The sequence below is a fragment of the Astyanax mexicanus genome, chromosome 3 (assembly GCF_023375975.1).
Source record: "Astyanax mexicanus isolate ESR-SI-001 chromosome 3, AstMex3_surface, whole genome shotgun sequence".
Classification (NCBI taxonomy): Eukaryota; Metazoa; Chordata; class Actinopteri; order Characiformes; family Acestrorhamphidae; genus Astyanax; species Astyanax mexicanus.
Genome location: NC_064410.1, coordinates 43357770 through 43373410, shown reverse-complemented (window position 1 = coordinate 43373410; position 15641 = coordinate 43357770). Strand labels below are relative to the sequence as shown.

Here is a 15641-nt window from a genome sequence, read left to right as displayed (position 1 = left end):
GGTACTGCAATTGTCAGGCCAATGTAAATGATAATATAACTTTTTTTTACAGAATAATAGAGTGATTTTAAATTGAAATCAACTTGACTTTTAGTTAAAAGGTTTTCCTAACTTGAATTTCTGTAAAGTTGTGTACAGCTTTGGAAAACATTAAGAGACTGCTTCAGATTCTGAATCAGTTTCTCTGATTTTGCTATTTATAGGTATATGTTGGAGTAAAATGAACATTGTTGTTTTATTCTATAAACTACGGACATTTCTCCCAAATTCCCAAAAATAATTGTTATTTAGAGCATTTATTTGCAGAAAACGAGAAGTGGCTGAAATAACAAAAAATATGCAGAGCCTTCAGACCTAGACCTAGAGCTGTGAAATCATGTATAGAACTGTGTTATGACATGGTGTAATTTCACAGTGACAAGATTATAAGTTCAAATCTCAGAAGGGCTCAGCACTCCATTGTCAGATGTGTACAAGTCTGTGGACATCATGTGGTGTTTAATTTATGGTCATGTGGGATGTTCTAACCTAAAGAAGCAAATAAGTGAGTGGAAAGGACAAAATGCAAACCTTAGCATGTGAATTAGGAGGAGTTAACTCAATAAATGCGTACCTAACTTTAATTGTTTTATAATGTACTGCTAATGTAAAAAGTCTGAATATAGCCTGTGTATAACATGAAACTTAATCTTGAACTGCTAATTTTCTATGCCAGGAACTGGCCTGGTAGCTAAGTCTGCAAACACACGCCTCCATTATCTGAATAATCTTTATTGCCACAGATCTCGGTGTTATCTAATGATCCCCTGATTGAAATTACATGCAGTATTTCACTGTGAAAGCTCTCATTGCTTCTGTTCTATAACTGTTTCACAAGTTAGTCACAAGTTGTAGTATCATAGGGTCAGAATTGTGGCATATTCAGTTAAATGAGTTCTTTTAAATGAGATCTAATTAAGTACAGTACATTGCTGCCCTGTGTTTGACTCTGCCTCATGATGCCTTGTACAGACTTGGACACCCCTGATGCACCCAGGAAGTTGGCGATCAGCACGCTTACCCTGGCTAATGGCACACCACCTGCACACAGCCCTGTGAATGGAGTAGCAGGGGCTCAGCCGCTCTCTCAGAGGAAGAGACTGCTCAAAGCACCGACGCTGGCCGAGTTAGACAGCTCCGACTCTGATGTAAGTGTGTGCACGTACACCCATTCGGAAAAAATAACACCTCCTGCATGGCTCCAAAACTAAAGCATAACAGTAGTTAATGTAAAAGTGCGTTGATTTGGGCTCCATCGCATATGACAGTAGTAGTTCACACCTATGTGATCTGTCTGGTTGCCAGATTTATAATCAGTCGAGAATTTTCTCCCAAATTTCCATGGCCAATTACCCAACCCACTCATTAGGACTCCCCCTATCACTAGTGGTTCCTTCGACTCATGTAAAGAGCCACCGCCTCTTTTTGAACTGCTGCTGATGCAGCATTTCCGAGTAGCCAGCTTGATCAGAGAGAAGCACAGCGACTCGGTTTCGATACATCAGCTCACAAACGCCTCGTGCTGATCGACATCACCTTTTGGAGTGATGTGGGGAGAGAGCGCCATCTACCCACCCAGAGAGAGCAAGGCCAATTGTGCTCTCTCAGGGCTCCGGTAGCCGATGGCAAGCTACATGAACAGGATTCGAACCAGCAATCTCCTGATCATAATGGCAGTGCTCTGAGCCACTGGAGCCAGCTGGGATGACAGCATCAGAAATCATTGTTCAAATGTTTTAGGCCCCTGTGGGAATTTTAAATAAGGAAAAGGTTCTTATCTGTGAAGTAAGTGTTTATTAGTTCAGTAAAACACTAGCATTACAATAAATACAAACAGCAATTTTACAGCACTGTTTTCTTTAACCCATCTCCTAATCTTGTGTTATTTCTTGTTCTCATCATATCAACTCCTGTTTTGGTAAATCAAATGGTGAACTGCTGATGGAACTGAACATATACTAATGCTGGCTGAGGGCATCCAGGAGAAATGTGGAACTAAACTTTGTTTCTTCAGTTTGGCTCAGGATACAACCTGATACAAATTAGAAATTCTTGTTACTTTTTACTGTGTTCATGTTGATTTGCATCTGTTTAAATCATATGCAGTGCTTTTTTCAGGCAAAACACTCATATTGCTAAGATAAATTAATTAGTGTCATTTGCTTAGGTGCCTAAAACTTTTGCACAGTACTGTATAGCCATGCAGAACATGTTTATCTACATGATGCCTTACAGAACCTGTTTAAGAATGCGCCTCCGTTCTCAAACATTAAGCATCTTATATTGAGGCTAAATGCAGCACAACATGGTTCTAAAGCCCCTTTTTTATTGAACACCTTTCCCTAAAAACTTCTCCTTGTGCTATGTATTTAATATTGTGATCATTTAAATATATGATCATTACATTCACACATGCAAGTTTTATTTCCTTCTAATGTGAATGTCTCTTTAATTTTAAGTAATTCTATACAATGCATTTTTGTTGTTTTAGCAAATTTCTGTCAGACAAATGAAGTACATTAAGAGAAATAATATTGTGCTAGTTGTAATTTACAGTTTTCTACCCTCAGGATGAACCTAGCACCCATCGGTCAGCCAGCAGCTCCAGCATGTCCACCTCGATGGTGGACGACACCTCACCGGAGTCTGTAATGGACAAAAAGAGTAAGGCTTGAAAAACTAATGCTTTACTTTCCTTTCTAAAAGTACTGCACAGTCAATGTTCACCGTTTCCCCCTCTCTTTATTTTTTTCTCAACAGCTCTTCCACAGTTCCTTCCCATATCTTCCACCCCTCAGCCTGACCGCCATACTGCTTCTCATCGGAGACACTCTATAGAGAAGGAGGCTCCTACCAGCGTCAGGCCATTTGTGCCTCCGTCTCGCCAAGCTTCCAGATCACTGGTGAGTAACACCTTCATTAGACAATGGATCATGTCCCATGGATTCAGATCCACTCAAATGTTGTATATACTTTATTATGTTCCTGGCAGCCTGGGGAATCTTTAGTAAAGGCACTTTGAGGACAGTGCTCAGTGAAGTCAGTATAAAGCTGTAGGCTGTCATCACAGACAAGGCTGTAAAACTAATCAGATTCACAAGACTGACAGCACATCAAGTATTGTAGAAAGGGCAGATGGAGGGAGGCTGGTGAAGAAGAACATTTGCAGAGAATATTTAAAGATTGTTTTAAATTAAACATGCAGATTAATGCTAAAGTTCTAAACACAATTCCTGTAATCTATACATGAATCCTATTGATCATAAAGCTTCTCTTCCATTATCACTTCAATTAAAATATCTTTTAATTCACAAAATTATAGTATAGCTCATGTGTCTGTACCTTGTGCTGTCTGTTTAATGATGGGTATTTTATTCATAATGTGTGGAGTAAGCGAACAATGTATTTGTGGGACTATTTTTTTTTACTATTTATTTTACTATTTATTTTTTGGATTACCACAGTATATTACCATAATGTATATAACTGATAATTGGTATTTCTTGCTCCTGTCTCTTTCCTGCGGTCCCTGTGGTCAGGAAATGCAGTTCATGTTTTAAGCTTCTAAGGGACAAGCTTTACACATGCATTTCTGGACAAGCTGATAGAATTTGAACATTGACTAATAGTAAAAGAAGCATTAGGACTGATCTTGAGTAACATTACTGCATTTTACATTAGTATGACCATGATATACAATAGTTAATCAGTGTTGCACAAGTTTTGCATGCCTGGTCCTGCTGGCTTCATCAAAGATAGTAGTGCCATTAGCAGACATGCTGAAACTGGGGTAAAGATGATGGAGATGCTATTCACCCTTTTACAAATCAGTGGAGCATTATGATGTTTTTAAATATGTTATTCTATTGATGTATTAGTGCTGCATTTGTAGCTCTACACAGTAAAAGAGCTGTGATTGATTCTTTCCTCCTTTGCATTCTGCCATAGCTGCCAACGGAAAACAAGGTAATCACCCCTACTGCCTCATTGCTTTTACTAACATTCAAACTTTTTAAAAGTACATAAAAGAAGGTCAGAATAAGGTCAGATTAAAAGGTACAGGGATTAAGTATAGTTGTAGACTATAATTTTCTTTCAATGGAAAGTCTCCATTTAAAATGCAGTGTAGTCCAAGACTAGGCTTGATCCTTGACTTGATCCCTGACTTTACCCTTTAGGTAAAAATCTTAAGGCCTATCCAAACGAGATCAGTTTCTCAGGCGGTCCTGGGCGGTCCTCTGTGATTTTATTACTGTCCAGAATGACCATGTATGTGTTTTTTCTCTATTACAGGCTGAATTACCTACTGTTAATTAACTCTGTGGTCCTCCGGTAATTTTAGTCCCATCCGGACTTACATCTCTGAGTTTTGTCACCCTGCGTTTAATAAAATAGCTAATTGTCCACTGCCACGCACCACAATTACTTTGGGCGTGCGTTTTCACGGAGATCCACAAATACAACATCGAGTGGAAATGGAGGAGCTACTGAACCAATTCCTCACGTCACAATGCAATGTCATGTGATGGAGAAAGCCAAAAAACTTTTTCAATTGCAGTCCGCATGCAAGAGTTTTGTCACAGAGTAGAAGTGTGAAATATATTTTTTTACAGACATCCCCCTGAGAAACTAATCTCGTTCAAATAGGGCATTAAAGACACTCAGGTCTTCGCACATGATTATTTCTTTGGCATTTATCACATCAACTACAACAACAACTAAATGTTCAAGTATTGTCTTACTTAATAATCAAAAATATTCACTCACCTACGAGTCCTCATAATGTGTTGGCTCATATCTCATATCACGGTTTTACACTGTATCAAACAATTTTTAATGAATGGACCAATAGGAATGCTTAAAGATTTTTAGTGACAAGTAAAAAAGATTTTTATTATAATCTAAAAAGTTGCTATTTTAGAGACACAGGGTTTTGCTTCACAGAAAAGAATGAATGAAAATGTTCTGGGTTACTTGCGCCAGCCTGGTCACTACAACAGACTATTGTTATTCCCTTTGGATGAGTAAGCAGTGGTATGCAACAGTGTGAAACAAGTGGATTACAATTCAGACTACACAGATACTGTTACAACACTAATTCCTCCCTAACATGTGGTGTGTGGGTACATACAAGCCAATATGTGCGTTTTTCAGTGAGCAGTATGTGGTGGTGTGCTGTTTAAGGTGCATATGTGCTTTTTGTTGGGTTTATAGTGTGAAAAAGGTTACTCAACTTCATCTGCCATTAGAAACCTTGCTTTTTGTGCATATTTTTGTTGTGTTTTTGTTTAAGCTTGGAAACTTCTACTCACCATGCATTTACATTCAAAGCTATGGATTAACTGGGTTGCAACATATAACAACACAATGAACACAGTGGGAGGGAACACTGTAAATCCTGCTTATGTTGTTTCGTCTTTTCACTGTTTTCCATTTGTGCTGTGGTTGTTTTGCTCATGAGGCATTTCCATTGGTTTGGTAATATGGTGTGGGTTGTTATCGTTCACGTGAATCTTAAACATGTTTTTTATCCCTCCTGATACATTTATCCTGCCATATTTACCATCGCCTCCTTCCCTCGATACTTGGTTCTGCAAACAAGAAACAAGACCTGCTTTGTAGCGATGATTGATGCATGTATGTTTGTTTGTGTTTGTTTAGGAGGAATTTTGCTACCCTGTGGAATGTCTGGCTCTGACAGTGGAGGAAGTGATGCACATCAGACAGGTTCTGGTCAAGGCTGAACTGGAGAAGTTCCAGCAGTACAAGGACATCTACACTGCTCTGAAGAAAGGAAAAGTGAGCCCTGCTATAATTTACCTTTTAATTGTGTACACAGTAGTTGTGTACACAGGATCTAAAGCTTTTTTTCTGGAAGGGTGCTCAATATTTATCTAAAGCTGGGAACATGGCCCATGTTTTCTTTTTTTCAGCTTTGCTTCTCTTGTCGGACAAAGAGGTTCTCAATTTTCACCTGGTCCTACACCTGTCAGTTCTGCAAGAGGTAAGCTTATACACTGAATTTTTAGCATTGGAAATTATGTGTTAAAACATATTTGCTGTTGAGGTGAAAATGTAAAAAAGAAAGAAAAAAGTTTACTACCTACATGCTGATATTCTGAACTTCATAGCTCAAGAACACTGTACAGTCACAGAACACATATCAAACCAAACATTGCCATTATCCTGTAATTTTTTTTTTTTTTATCTATGAGAAACCTAATTTGGAATGGTATTTATCATTACAGCCAACCCAGGTTCATAACTCATGTGCATACAGCAAGACTTTACTACCCTAGATAAGCAGCACAACACTCTTAACCTGTCGTCAAGTGTAAGAGAGTAATCCAGCTAAGAAAAAGTCATCCAGTGCATGTGTACTAGCGGTGTGTGCATATGCATACATGCTTTTTTTTTTACCATTTACACCATGGAGTGGCGGAAGCTGATGAATCAGTTTAGAAGGTAATTTTAGAGTCAGTTCAAAGTTTGTTTAATATCTACTCACAGTCTCCATGTCTCAGAGTGCCCAAACACAACAGATTACATGATTCCTCACAAAGCATCAGCAGATCCTAAAGTTCATGAGTCAGTTTCCTGGAAAGAAAACTATAATTTTTTTTTTATGGAAAATCTCCAGTTAAATGTTGTGCAGTCCAAGATTAGGGTTAACCCTTTCTGGTAAACTGCACCTAAATGTCCTTAACTTATTGTTGTGCTTTGTTTCACATATTATTGTGCTTTCTCTACTGGGATGTAAAAATTGTACTTTTATTTATTTATTTAATAAAAAACTAGGGGAAAATATTTTTAGTATTCTGTGTTTGGACTTTGAACAAATGTTTCATTATGTTGAGAAAAAAAAAGAAAACATTTCAGTGCATCACTAATTCCGAAATAACGATACAATAATAACATTTTTCACATTTTTTATTATTAATTTTACCAAAGAAAACATCACATTTTTTTTCCTTCATATTTTTGTCTAAATAATTTAATTTGCAGGATAAATGATGCATCCCTTGAATATTTTAAATGTACTTTGAAGAAAAAAGGGTCAGTTAATAATAAGTGTTACAGACAACTTTTTTACACTTGTCTCCTCTTTCACAGGCCTGTTTGTTCACAGTGTTGTAAGAAGGTAAGTGTGACCACCCCTCATATATGCATCTAGCAAATGCTGATAATTTAATATTTCTGCGCATCGTCTAATTCCTCTGTCTGCTTCTGTTTAAGATGAGGCTGCCCTCCAAGCCTTATGCCAATCTGCCCATTTACTCTTTGGGAACCAATACCCTGCCTAAGGAGGAGTCTGGAGCCACAGCCCAGCCAGAGAAAGCGTTGGGCAGCCATCACCACCGCCACAGCCTGAAGAGGTAACTCTTAAACATTTACTCTTCACTGCTGGATTAACTCAAAGCTTTGCTACAGGACATTACTGGCTCTAAATCTGTATCATCAGAGCTTTCTCAGAAAGCATGTGCTTCAAAAACATACTGCCTTAGAGCACATGACTCACTACTGGAGTTCTTAGTGATGTTGAAGTGGTGGTTTGCAGTAGTGGGCTGTATTAATTCAGGATTCTTCCAGGATCCCACGATTTTGGGGGATTTGTTTGAGTTAAATTCCTTGATTTTGGAGCTGTTTTCATATTTTCAACACTTGTCTTGCTTGTTTTGCTTTGTTTGTTAAAAAAACTTTATTAAGTGCAAAGTAGACTTTTTATTTGTTTTTGAGTGTAAAAAAAAAATTAGGATTGCAGTATAATAATGTAGGAATGCACTGAAAAATAATAAAATGAAACCTTTGGCCGAAAGCCCATTACTGAAAACTGAACATGGGTTCATAAATGAAGCATAAATGTGCATTCCTATAATGATATGATGCAAATATGTGACTCTGTACATTGTAAAGAGCAGACATTGTACCATTTATGGTATCTAAGACATTTGCATTGCCTGAACACTAAAAACAGCATCAATCAACACCTCTCTCCAGTAGGGTCATGCTGTATCTCACCCTGCTCCCACCTCCTAGCTCTGATGTCATGAATAGATAAGGGAACAGCACAGATACAGCCATATTCTATATTTCATTATAGTCAGTTATTGAGCATTTAAAAATATATATCATACGTCAAAAGTAACAATAATATTTAGGACTGTTAGCCATTTCTCCTTTTTTCCTCCATTTTCTCCCTAATTTACACGGCCAATTACCCAACCCATTTATTAGGACTGCCCCTATCACTAGTGATGCCCCAACACCAGGAGGGGGAAGACTAGCACATGCCTCCCCCGATACAAGTGAAGTCGGCCACCAATTCTTTTCGAACTGTTGTTGATGCAGCATTGGCGAGTAGCATCACAGCGCACTCGGAGGAAAGCACAGTGACTCAGTTCTGATGCATCAGCTCACAGACACCTTGTACTGAGCGACATCACCCTTTGAAGTAATGTGGTGGGGAGAGAGCGCCATCTACCCACCCAGGGAGAGCAAGGCCAACTGTTTCCTCTCAAGGCTCCAGTAGCCAATGGCAAGCTGCATGAACAGGATTCGAACCAGCGAATCTCCTGATCATAGTGGCATTGCTTAGCCTGTTGGACCACTCTGAGCCCTAATAATGGATACTTAAATATAAAAGGATCCTAGTTAGAGCAACACAATGGGTTTTTATTTATACTTATAAATGTCAAGAACATTAATGCAAATTATGAATAAGGAACGAGGAAATATTCTCTTCAAGGTTCAGATTGTTGATCTTATTACTCATCTTTTCATGAGTGAGAGATTGAGACAGATAAGACATAGAGAAAGAGAGGAACAATGAGAGAATGGAGAGATGTGTAATACAGTGAGAGTTTTTACAAGAATTAATCCGTATTTCAGAATACATAACAAACGGTGCAACAAGCACTAATGATATTTCCTCTCGACATTTCATTATAAACAATGTAAATATTAGCAAGTGCAAATAAATGCTCACACTTGCTTATCTTCATCTCCACAGATTTTCTAAGCATGGAGAGCGTTCATCCTCCAAAGACGAAGTGGAACTGCCAAAAGAGCTGACAGAAGACTGGAGCACCATGGAGGTGTGTGTGGACTGCAGGAAGTTCATCAACGACATCATCAGTTCCAGCAAGCGCAGCTTAAACGTGGCTACCAAACGGGCCCGTCTGAAGCGCAAGACCCAGTCCTTCTACATGTCTCCTTCCAACTCCAGGGATTTCCGTCCTTCAGAGCGGACTATTAATGAAGTATAGGGGTTCTCTCGCTGCGTATCATCATCGGTTCCGTGTTTTGTGGCAGCCGTGCTGGCTGTCCCTCAGAGTTGGGAACTAAAGGTCTGGTCGGGTCATATGATTAATCCCATCTGTTTAGGCTGTTTTTGTCTTGGCGAATTGCTTCATTGCTCTTTGTAAGAGAGTCCAAGATCCTGACCAGGAGTCAGGCATGATGGGTCTCGCATATGACGGCATGGCTGGATCAAACGGAAGATCTCAAGTCTAAGTCACTGTAGATTGTCTCCAGTTCCCGTCCCCTTTTTTCCTTCTCTTCCATTTAAGAAGTGCCAGAAGTGACTGAAAGAATGAGCCTTGTCCTACTTCCAGCATGGGTCCTTTCCGTGATCGAACACGCCCCGCTCCACTCCACTCCACTTCTCCACTGTCTCAGGAAAAGGCAGTTTAAGTCTGGAAATCTAAGTGTGGAAAATCTTTCTACCACAAACTTTAAAGCTAATGTCTACCAGCTTTCTTTCCTTACAGATGTGCATGTTCTAACACTGAATGAACTCAAGCCAGGGTGAGGCGACTGAGAAAATCAGCTAGATGAGGAGAGATAAATGAGAGAAGAAGAGTTTCTAATGCTTATAGAGCATTCAGTTTTTTGTTGAATGCTACTGAAGTCCTGAATGTACGTTTTCATTAAAGCGTGAACCATACAACTGTATGTAAATAGTAAGCTGAAGTATCAGCCCACAGATATGTTAAAAAAAAAAGAAGAAGAAAAAAAGTAAAAAAAAAAAAAACACTTCTTATTGGCCCCACTCAGGGAGAAGTGAAGCAGTCAATCTCTGAGAGACGGACAGGCAGATTAGGTCTGACCAGTCTGCCCTCCTCTGCCCATTAATGATTAACTTACCAAATGCTTTTTTCCTCATTTGGTGTTTGTTTAAACTGCTGCTTTGTTAGGCACACGGCCCAAATTCGTGAACAGTTTTGATATCTACAGAAATTCTTTCAGGATATATATTTATATTTTTTGCTCCATGTTGGTGAATGAGGGTCAGATATATGAGCAAATACCCAAGCCCAGGTCCCTGACCACCTCCTGTTTTTCTAGGGAATGTTTGGATGCTAAATGATGAGGTTTCATAAAGAGTAGAGTAGTTAGTTTGCTTGTGCCAAAAACAAAACTCTCCAGCAGTCTGAACTGTATGTGTCTTGGACCTGTCCTGTACAGTAAATATCAAACATTCTGACGCTAAATAATGCAAACAGATTATTTTCAATGAAATAGATTGCATTTAGGAACACGCCAAATCATCGTCTTATATATTAATACATTCTGTGTAGTCTCTTATATTATGTGTTCATATGATTTTATATTAATATAATTCTTGTAATTATTTCCATTGTTCTGTTGGCAAATTATTTTGACATTCATTTTCATAGAAAGCACTTTTACAAGAGAACAAAATGCTGCATTTCTTTCATGTTTTTTTTATTATTATTATTATTATTATTTTTGTTTCCAGTCTCTTTTTTTAAGTGCCATGTAACATTCCAGAACTCCTAGGACTGTCCTGCTGGTATGAAGCTGTTGAATTAACCGTGGGCTGAAGCTTTCTTAATCTTCAATACATGGTTGTATACAGGTAGTACCATTACAGGTAGTGTTCCTTCATTTCTTGAACTCAAACAAACAAATAAACAGTAGATCAGTGTATTGCAGGTTAGTAGATTGGTTTAATACCTCTCACATAACTGTGCAGAATCCCAAACTGTTCCGCTGACTCTATTGCCTCTGTGTAAAGGAAGAACGTGCATGTAAAACTGGACCTGCTGTTTTTTGAAGTAAATGAATTGACAATAAACAAAATTTGACTACTGTAACGATGCAGTTTTTCTTTACAATTACTGTATTTATTTTTTCCTCCTTATAGAGCAGATTCTGTTATTTTGATTGTTCATCATTTCTGTTCAGTGCAGTTGTTGGGATGTAAACAAAGTCTTTTATAGTAGTGTAATGTAAAATGGTGTACTGTAAAGAGACCCATTGCCTCTGATTACTTTACAGTGGTGGGAATAGGAAATAACACAAATCTGTTTTCAAAATGAATGAATCTATGAGCAAATCTACACAAGTGTTTACTTATAATGTTATTAACAGTAAAATACTAGTAAATGTGGGACTTTTAAGCTGTATTGTCCTACACATACCTATCCCTCTGGAGGAAAACTTTGCTATAAAATTGCTATAAAACAGGGGTGGGTGATATGACCTTAAAATAATGATATTTCTTGGTATTTTTGCGATAATGATACTCTTATTGACACGACAAAACTCTGAATTAAAAAAAATATTTAAAGAATACACTACTGCAACAAAATGAAAATGAAATTTTATTATTGCATACAATATGATATGGCACACCCATAACTGAGATATTAAAAAAAGAAAAAAATTGATCAGATTTGTAACAAAAGTCAATGATCCAGAATGTCATGATACTTATAATGCACTTCAAATATATTGATATTTCCAGGACTGAAATAAAATAAATGATACTGGACAGATTACAATCTGTCTCTAGTTGATATATAATGGGAAATTAGAACAGTGTGAATTTTTCTTTTCCTAAAAACAGCGAAAAAGCTGTACCCTGGTGTGATAATTAGAGGTGGGTGATATGGCACAATATTTGAGGGAATAATATTGTATACGTTATTTAAAAATGTTGGACATTTTATTGCGTATGATACAATATGGCACATCCCTATTATAAACCATGGGAAAAATATATATTTTCCTTTTTTTTTTACATCAACTTTTTGGATGTATAATGTTAGTCTAGATAACAATAACTTTTTTTGTGTTATGCAATGAAATTTGACATTTGCCTTTAACCTATCTATACAGTGACCACACACACACACGCAATTAAGTGAAAACACACAGTGAACTGTAAGCACATGGCTGGAGTGGTGGGCTCCATTTGCTGCAGTGCCCTGGGGTCATGGAGGGTTGGGGACCCATTGGTTACAGCTTGGGAACATGGATATTCATCTCTTTGGTTTCAATCCATAACTTATTTGATCGAATCACTGAACCACCTTAAGTTTCTCTTAAACATAGGATTTTACAGCAAACCCCTTTCAATGGCTTTGTTTATATCGACAACTATTTATTTACAGTACAGACAAAAGTTTGGACACATTGTAAATACTGAAGTCATCCAGATTATGAAAGAATCGTGGCGTAAACTTAAACGTAAAAAGTGTGTAACAATCCAAAATACAAGGTGAAGCATTTACGTTACTCTTATTTGGGGTGCTTTTAACTTGTGGTGTCTGAGGCAGGTAATTCTGATGAACTTTTATGTTTATCCTGTGCAACAGAGGTACCTCTTGGTCTTCCTTTCCTCGGGCGGCCCTGATGAGTGCCAGTTTCATCATAACGTTTTTGATGTTCTTTGTGACTGCACTTAAGGATGCTTTCAAAGTTCTAGAAATTTTGAGAATGCTGTGCTTTTTAGTGAGCGTATACTTCCCTCTAGTGGTGAATAGTGGCCAGTCTTCTCTCCTTGTTCAGTGGCAGTGTTTTCCAGTGCTTTAGTGTTCAGTCTTACACTATAAAAGGATCCTTTAGTGGTGTATAATCCTGTATACAGATGATACAACTGTAGAACACGTGTTAAGTGGTATTTTATATTATGCATCATATTCATTTAAAGAGAAAATTAGGGTCTTCTTGTTGTTGGATCAATTTCAAAATCTAGTTGCAGTCTGCATTTAATCCTGAAGGTGGCAGAATATCTTCACCTGAAAGTGCCATCAAATATTTTAGCTGATCAGCATTTTACATTTAACTGGGTATGTTCTTGTTAAATTATAACAAATCCTAACAGGTTGGTGTGTGTGTGTGCATGTCTGTTTTCTATGTTTCGGCTTGGTAAAGCCTTGTTGTGCCAAGCTTTGCCTCGTTGGATATAAAGAAGGAGGCTAAAGGTGTGAATGTAATGTGATCAGGCTGAGGTATGTTGCACTGTGACACTGCCTGCATTTCACACATATGTATTTTAACTTTACGGTGAGGAAAACATAACTCTAAAAATAACAGTTTGTTCATGTCGTGACTGATGGCTTCTGTGCTTCTGGCAGGTGTCTGGTAAGTGGGCTTCTCTGCCCTCAGATAAATTGTGTACATTTTTCAGTCACATGAATGAATGAGCTGATTGTGTACAGCTTAATTAGAAACACATACTTTACATGTGTTAAATGGTTAACTCGCAGGGTCACTATATTGAGTTGTGGCCAGAAAATTGCATACACTCATTATGAGCGTGATTGTCATTGCAATTTTTTTGTACCAGTCAAAAGTTTGTACACCTCTTCCCATTCAATGTGTTTTTCTTTCTTTGTATATTGAAATATTGAAGACTATATTAAAGCTATACAGGAACACATGCAGAATTATTTTATAAACAAAAAGTGTTAAACAAACCTGAATATGTTTTATTTTTTAGCCACATTTAGCTTTGAAGACCGATCTTAACACGCTTGCTATTTTAATCTTAGTGTCTTCATGAAGGAGAGTCACCTGGAATAGTTTTCTCAGCATCTTGAGGGAGTTCCTGGAGGTGCTGAACAACAGTTGCCACTTTTCATTCACATCTTAAATCACCCATTTCAGTTGGGTTTAGATCAGGGGATTGTGGAGGATAAAACACTTTTTGTTTACTATATAATTCCATGTGTGTTTCTTAATTGTTTTGATGTATTTCATGTTGATACAAAATGTAATAAATTAATATATAAAGAAAAATGCTGAATGAGAGGGTAGGTACAAACTTTTAACTGCTAATGTATGTCAGAAAGCGTGTACATTCTTTTTTTTTGGTGTTTTCTGAAATATATACAGTGTCAGAATTGTACATATGCTCACTTTTAATCCTTATTAATTTAGTGATGTGAAGTTCCAAAATATACATATTTTTTATTTGCCATGGCTATAATACCTCTTAAATTATTGTTAGACATCATGATGGACTACATTTGATAATTTCTCTCTTTATAGTTCATGGTTATATCACTATGGACTGAGAGGCTAAAACTGGTTCACTCTGCAAAATGAATAGAATAAAATAGACTTTGAACAAATATCCTAATCTCACATTAAAGATGTTAATGGAATTAATTACATGGGCTTTTGGATTAGCCTTCCTACAGTCCAGATGTTTGTGGTCACATAGTGGCCCCCCTCCCCCATCCCCAGTAATTTTAAGTTGCACCCATTGCTGACAAAGATGTGCAAGTGCACACATATAGCTTTGTGTGAAATGTTGTTTCAATGTTGTATGTTTAACCTTTACTAAACCATAACTCACATTCGGGATGCCTAAAATTGTATGTAAGAGGGGGAAAAAAAACTGTATGCTATGATGAAAAATTAAGGTAACACTTTACTTGGATGGTCCATTTTATGGCCTTGTTGATGCTCAACTGACATTCAACTAACACTGAATTGAATGTCCATTAAATTGAACTTAACCCTATGTTGAATGTAAATGATTTAAAATAGAACCTAACCGTACACCTAACCCTAACCTTAACCCTTAACCAACCATAAAATCTACACCTAACCCTTACCCTAACCTTAACATAAGCTTAAAATCTAACCCTAAACCCAATCCTAAAATATTAAGATAAGCATTTGGATTAGAGTTGAATGTAGGGTTATATTTAATAGAGAATCATTTACTTTCACCTTTTAGTTCATTTGCATTTTATAGACATGTAGTTGAATGTCAAGAGGCCATCAAATGGACCATCCAAGTAAAGTGTTACCAAAATTAACAATTTCATTATCTCTCTCTCTCTCTCTCTCTCTCTCTCTCTCTCTCTCTCTCTCTCTCTCTCTGTCTCTCTCTGTCTCTCTCTGTCTCTGTCTCTGAATATACATCTCTGAGAAGTAGGAACTGTACAACTACAAAAAAAACCTTTAATAACTACAACAGTAAAAGTAATAGAACATGAAAATACCCCCAGATCTGGTAAAGAATTGGTGCAAAATTAAAAAGTTACTGCAAATGAAAGTAAAAACACTTTTTTTCAATCCCTCCATCCAAACATTTTTAAAAATGAAATGTAAAATGAAATGTAAAATGCTTATTCAATATGCAGAGGGTTGAAGACGCAATGTTGATTCGGCGTTAAAATTTCAATGTTTGCACCACCATTTAACATTAAATGTTGTTTTAACAGTGTTTCAACATGAAAACAACAATCAATGTTGCTTCAACCACATTTCCACGCTGAAGGTCGGTTGTGTGCCAGCTGGGTTACTTCACTTTATTTAGGATGAACAATTCTTTT

The 15641-nt window shown here is 37.3% G+C and overlaps 1 protein-coding gene across 5 annotated transcripts in view; it reads left to right on the top strand.

The window, feature by feature from the left end:
• Window positions 1–11159, top strand: part of spire1a (spire-type actin nucleation factor 1a) — a 65184-nt gene extending 54025 nt beyond the window's left edge. For 3 of the 5 annotated variants that reach the window (XM_007249355.4, XM_007249353.4, XM_007249348.4), the window contains 9 exons: window positions 1012–1187; window positions 2610–2703; window positions 2800–2942; window positions 3988–4005; window positions 5701–5838; window positions 5973–6043; window positions 7153–7180; window positions 7276–7415; window positions 9050–11159. In XM_007249355.4, the coding sequence (XP_007249417.2) occupies window positions 1012–1187; window positions 2610–2703; window positions 2800–2942; window positions 3988–4005; window positions 5701–5838; window positions 5973–6043; window positions 7153–7180; window positions 7276–7415; window positions 9050–9305 (1064 nt within the window). In that variant the 3' untranslated portion in view covers window positions 9306–11159. The remainder of the gene's footprint in view (window positions 1–1011; window positions 1188–2609; window positions 2704–2799; window positions 2943–3987; window positions 4006–5700; window positions 5839–5972; window positions 6044–7152; window positions 7181–7275; window positions 7416–9049) is intronic. The other 2 variants (XM_007249356.4, XM_007249351.4) reach the window with 1 other exon arrangement.
• Window positions 11160–15641: the final 4482 nt, after the last annotated feature.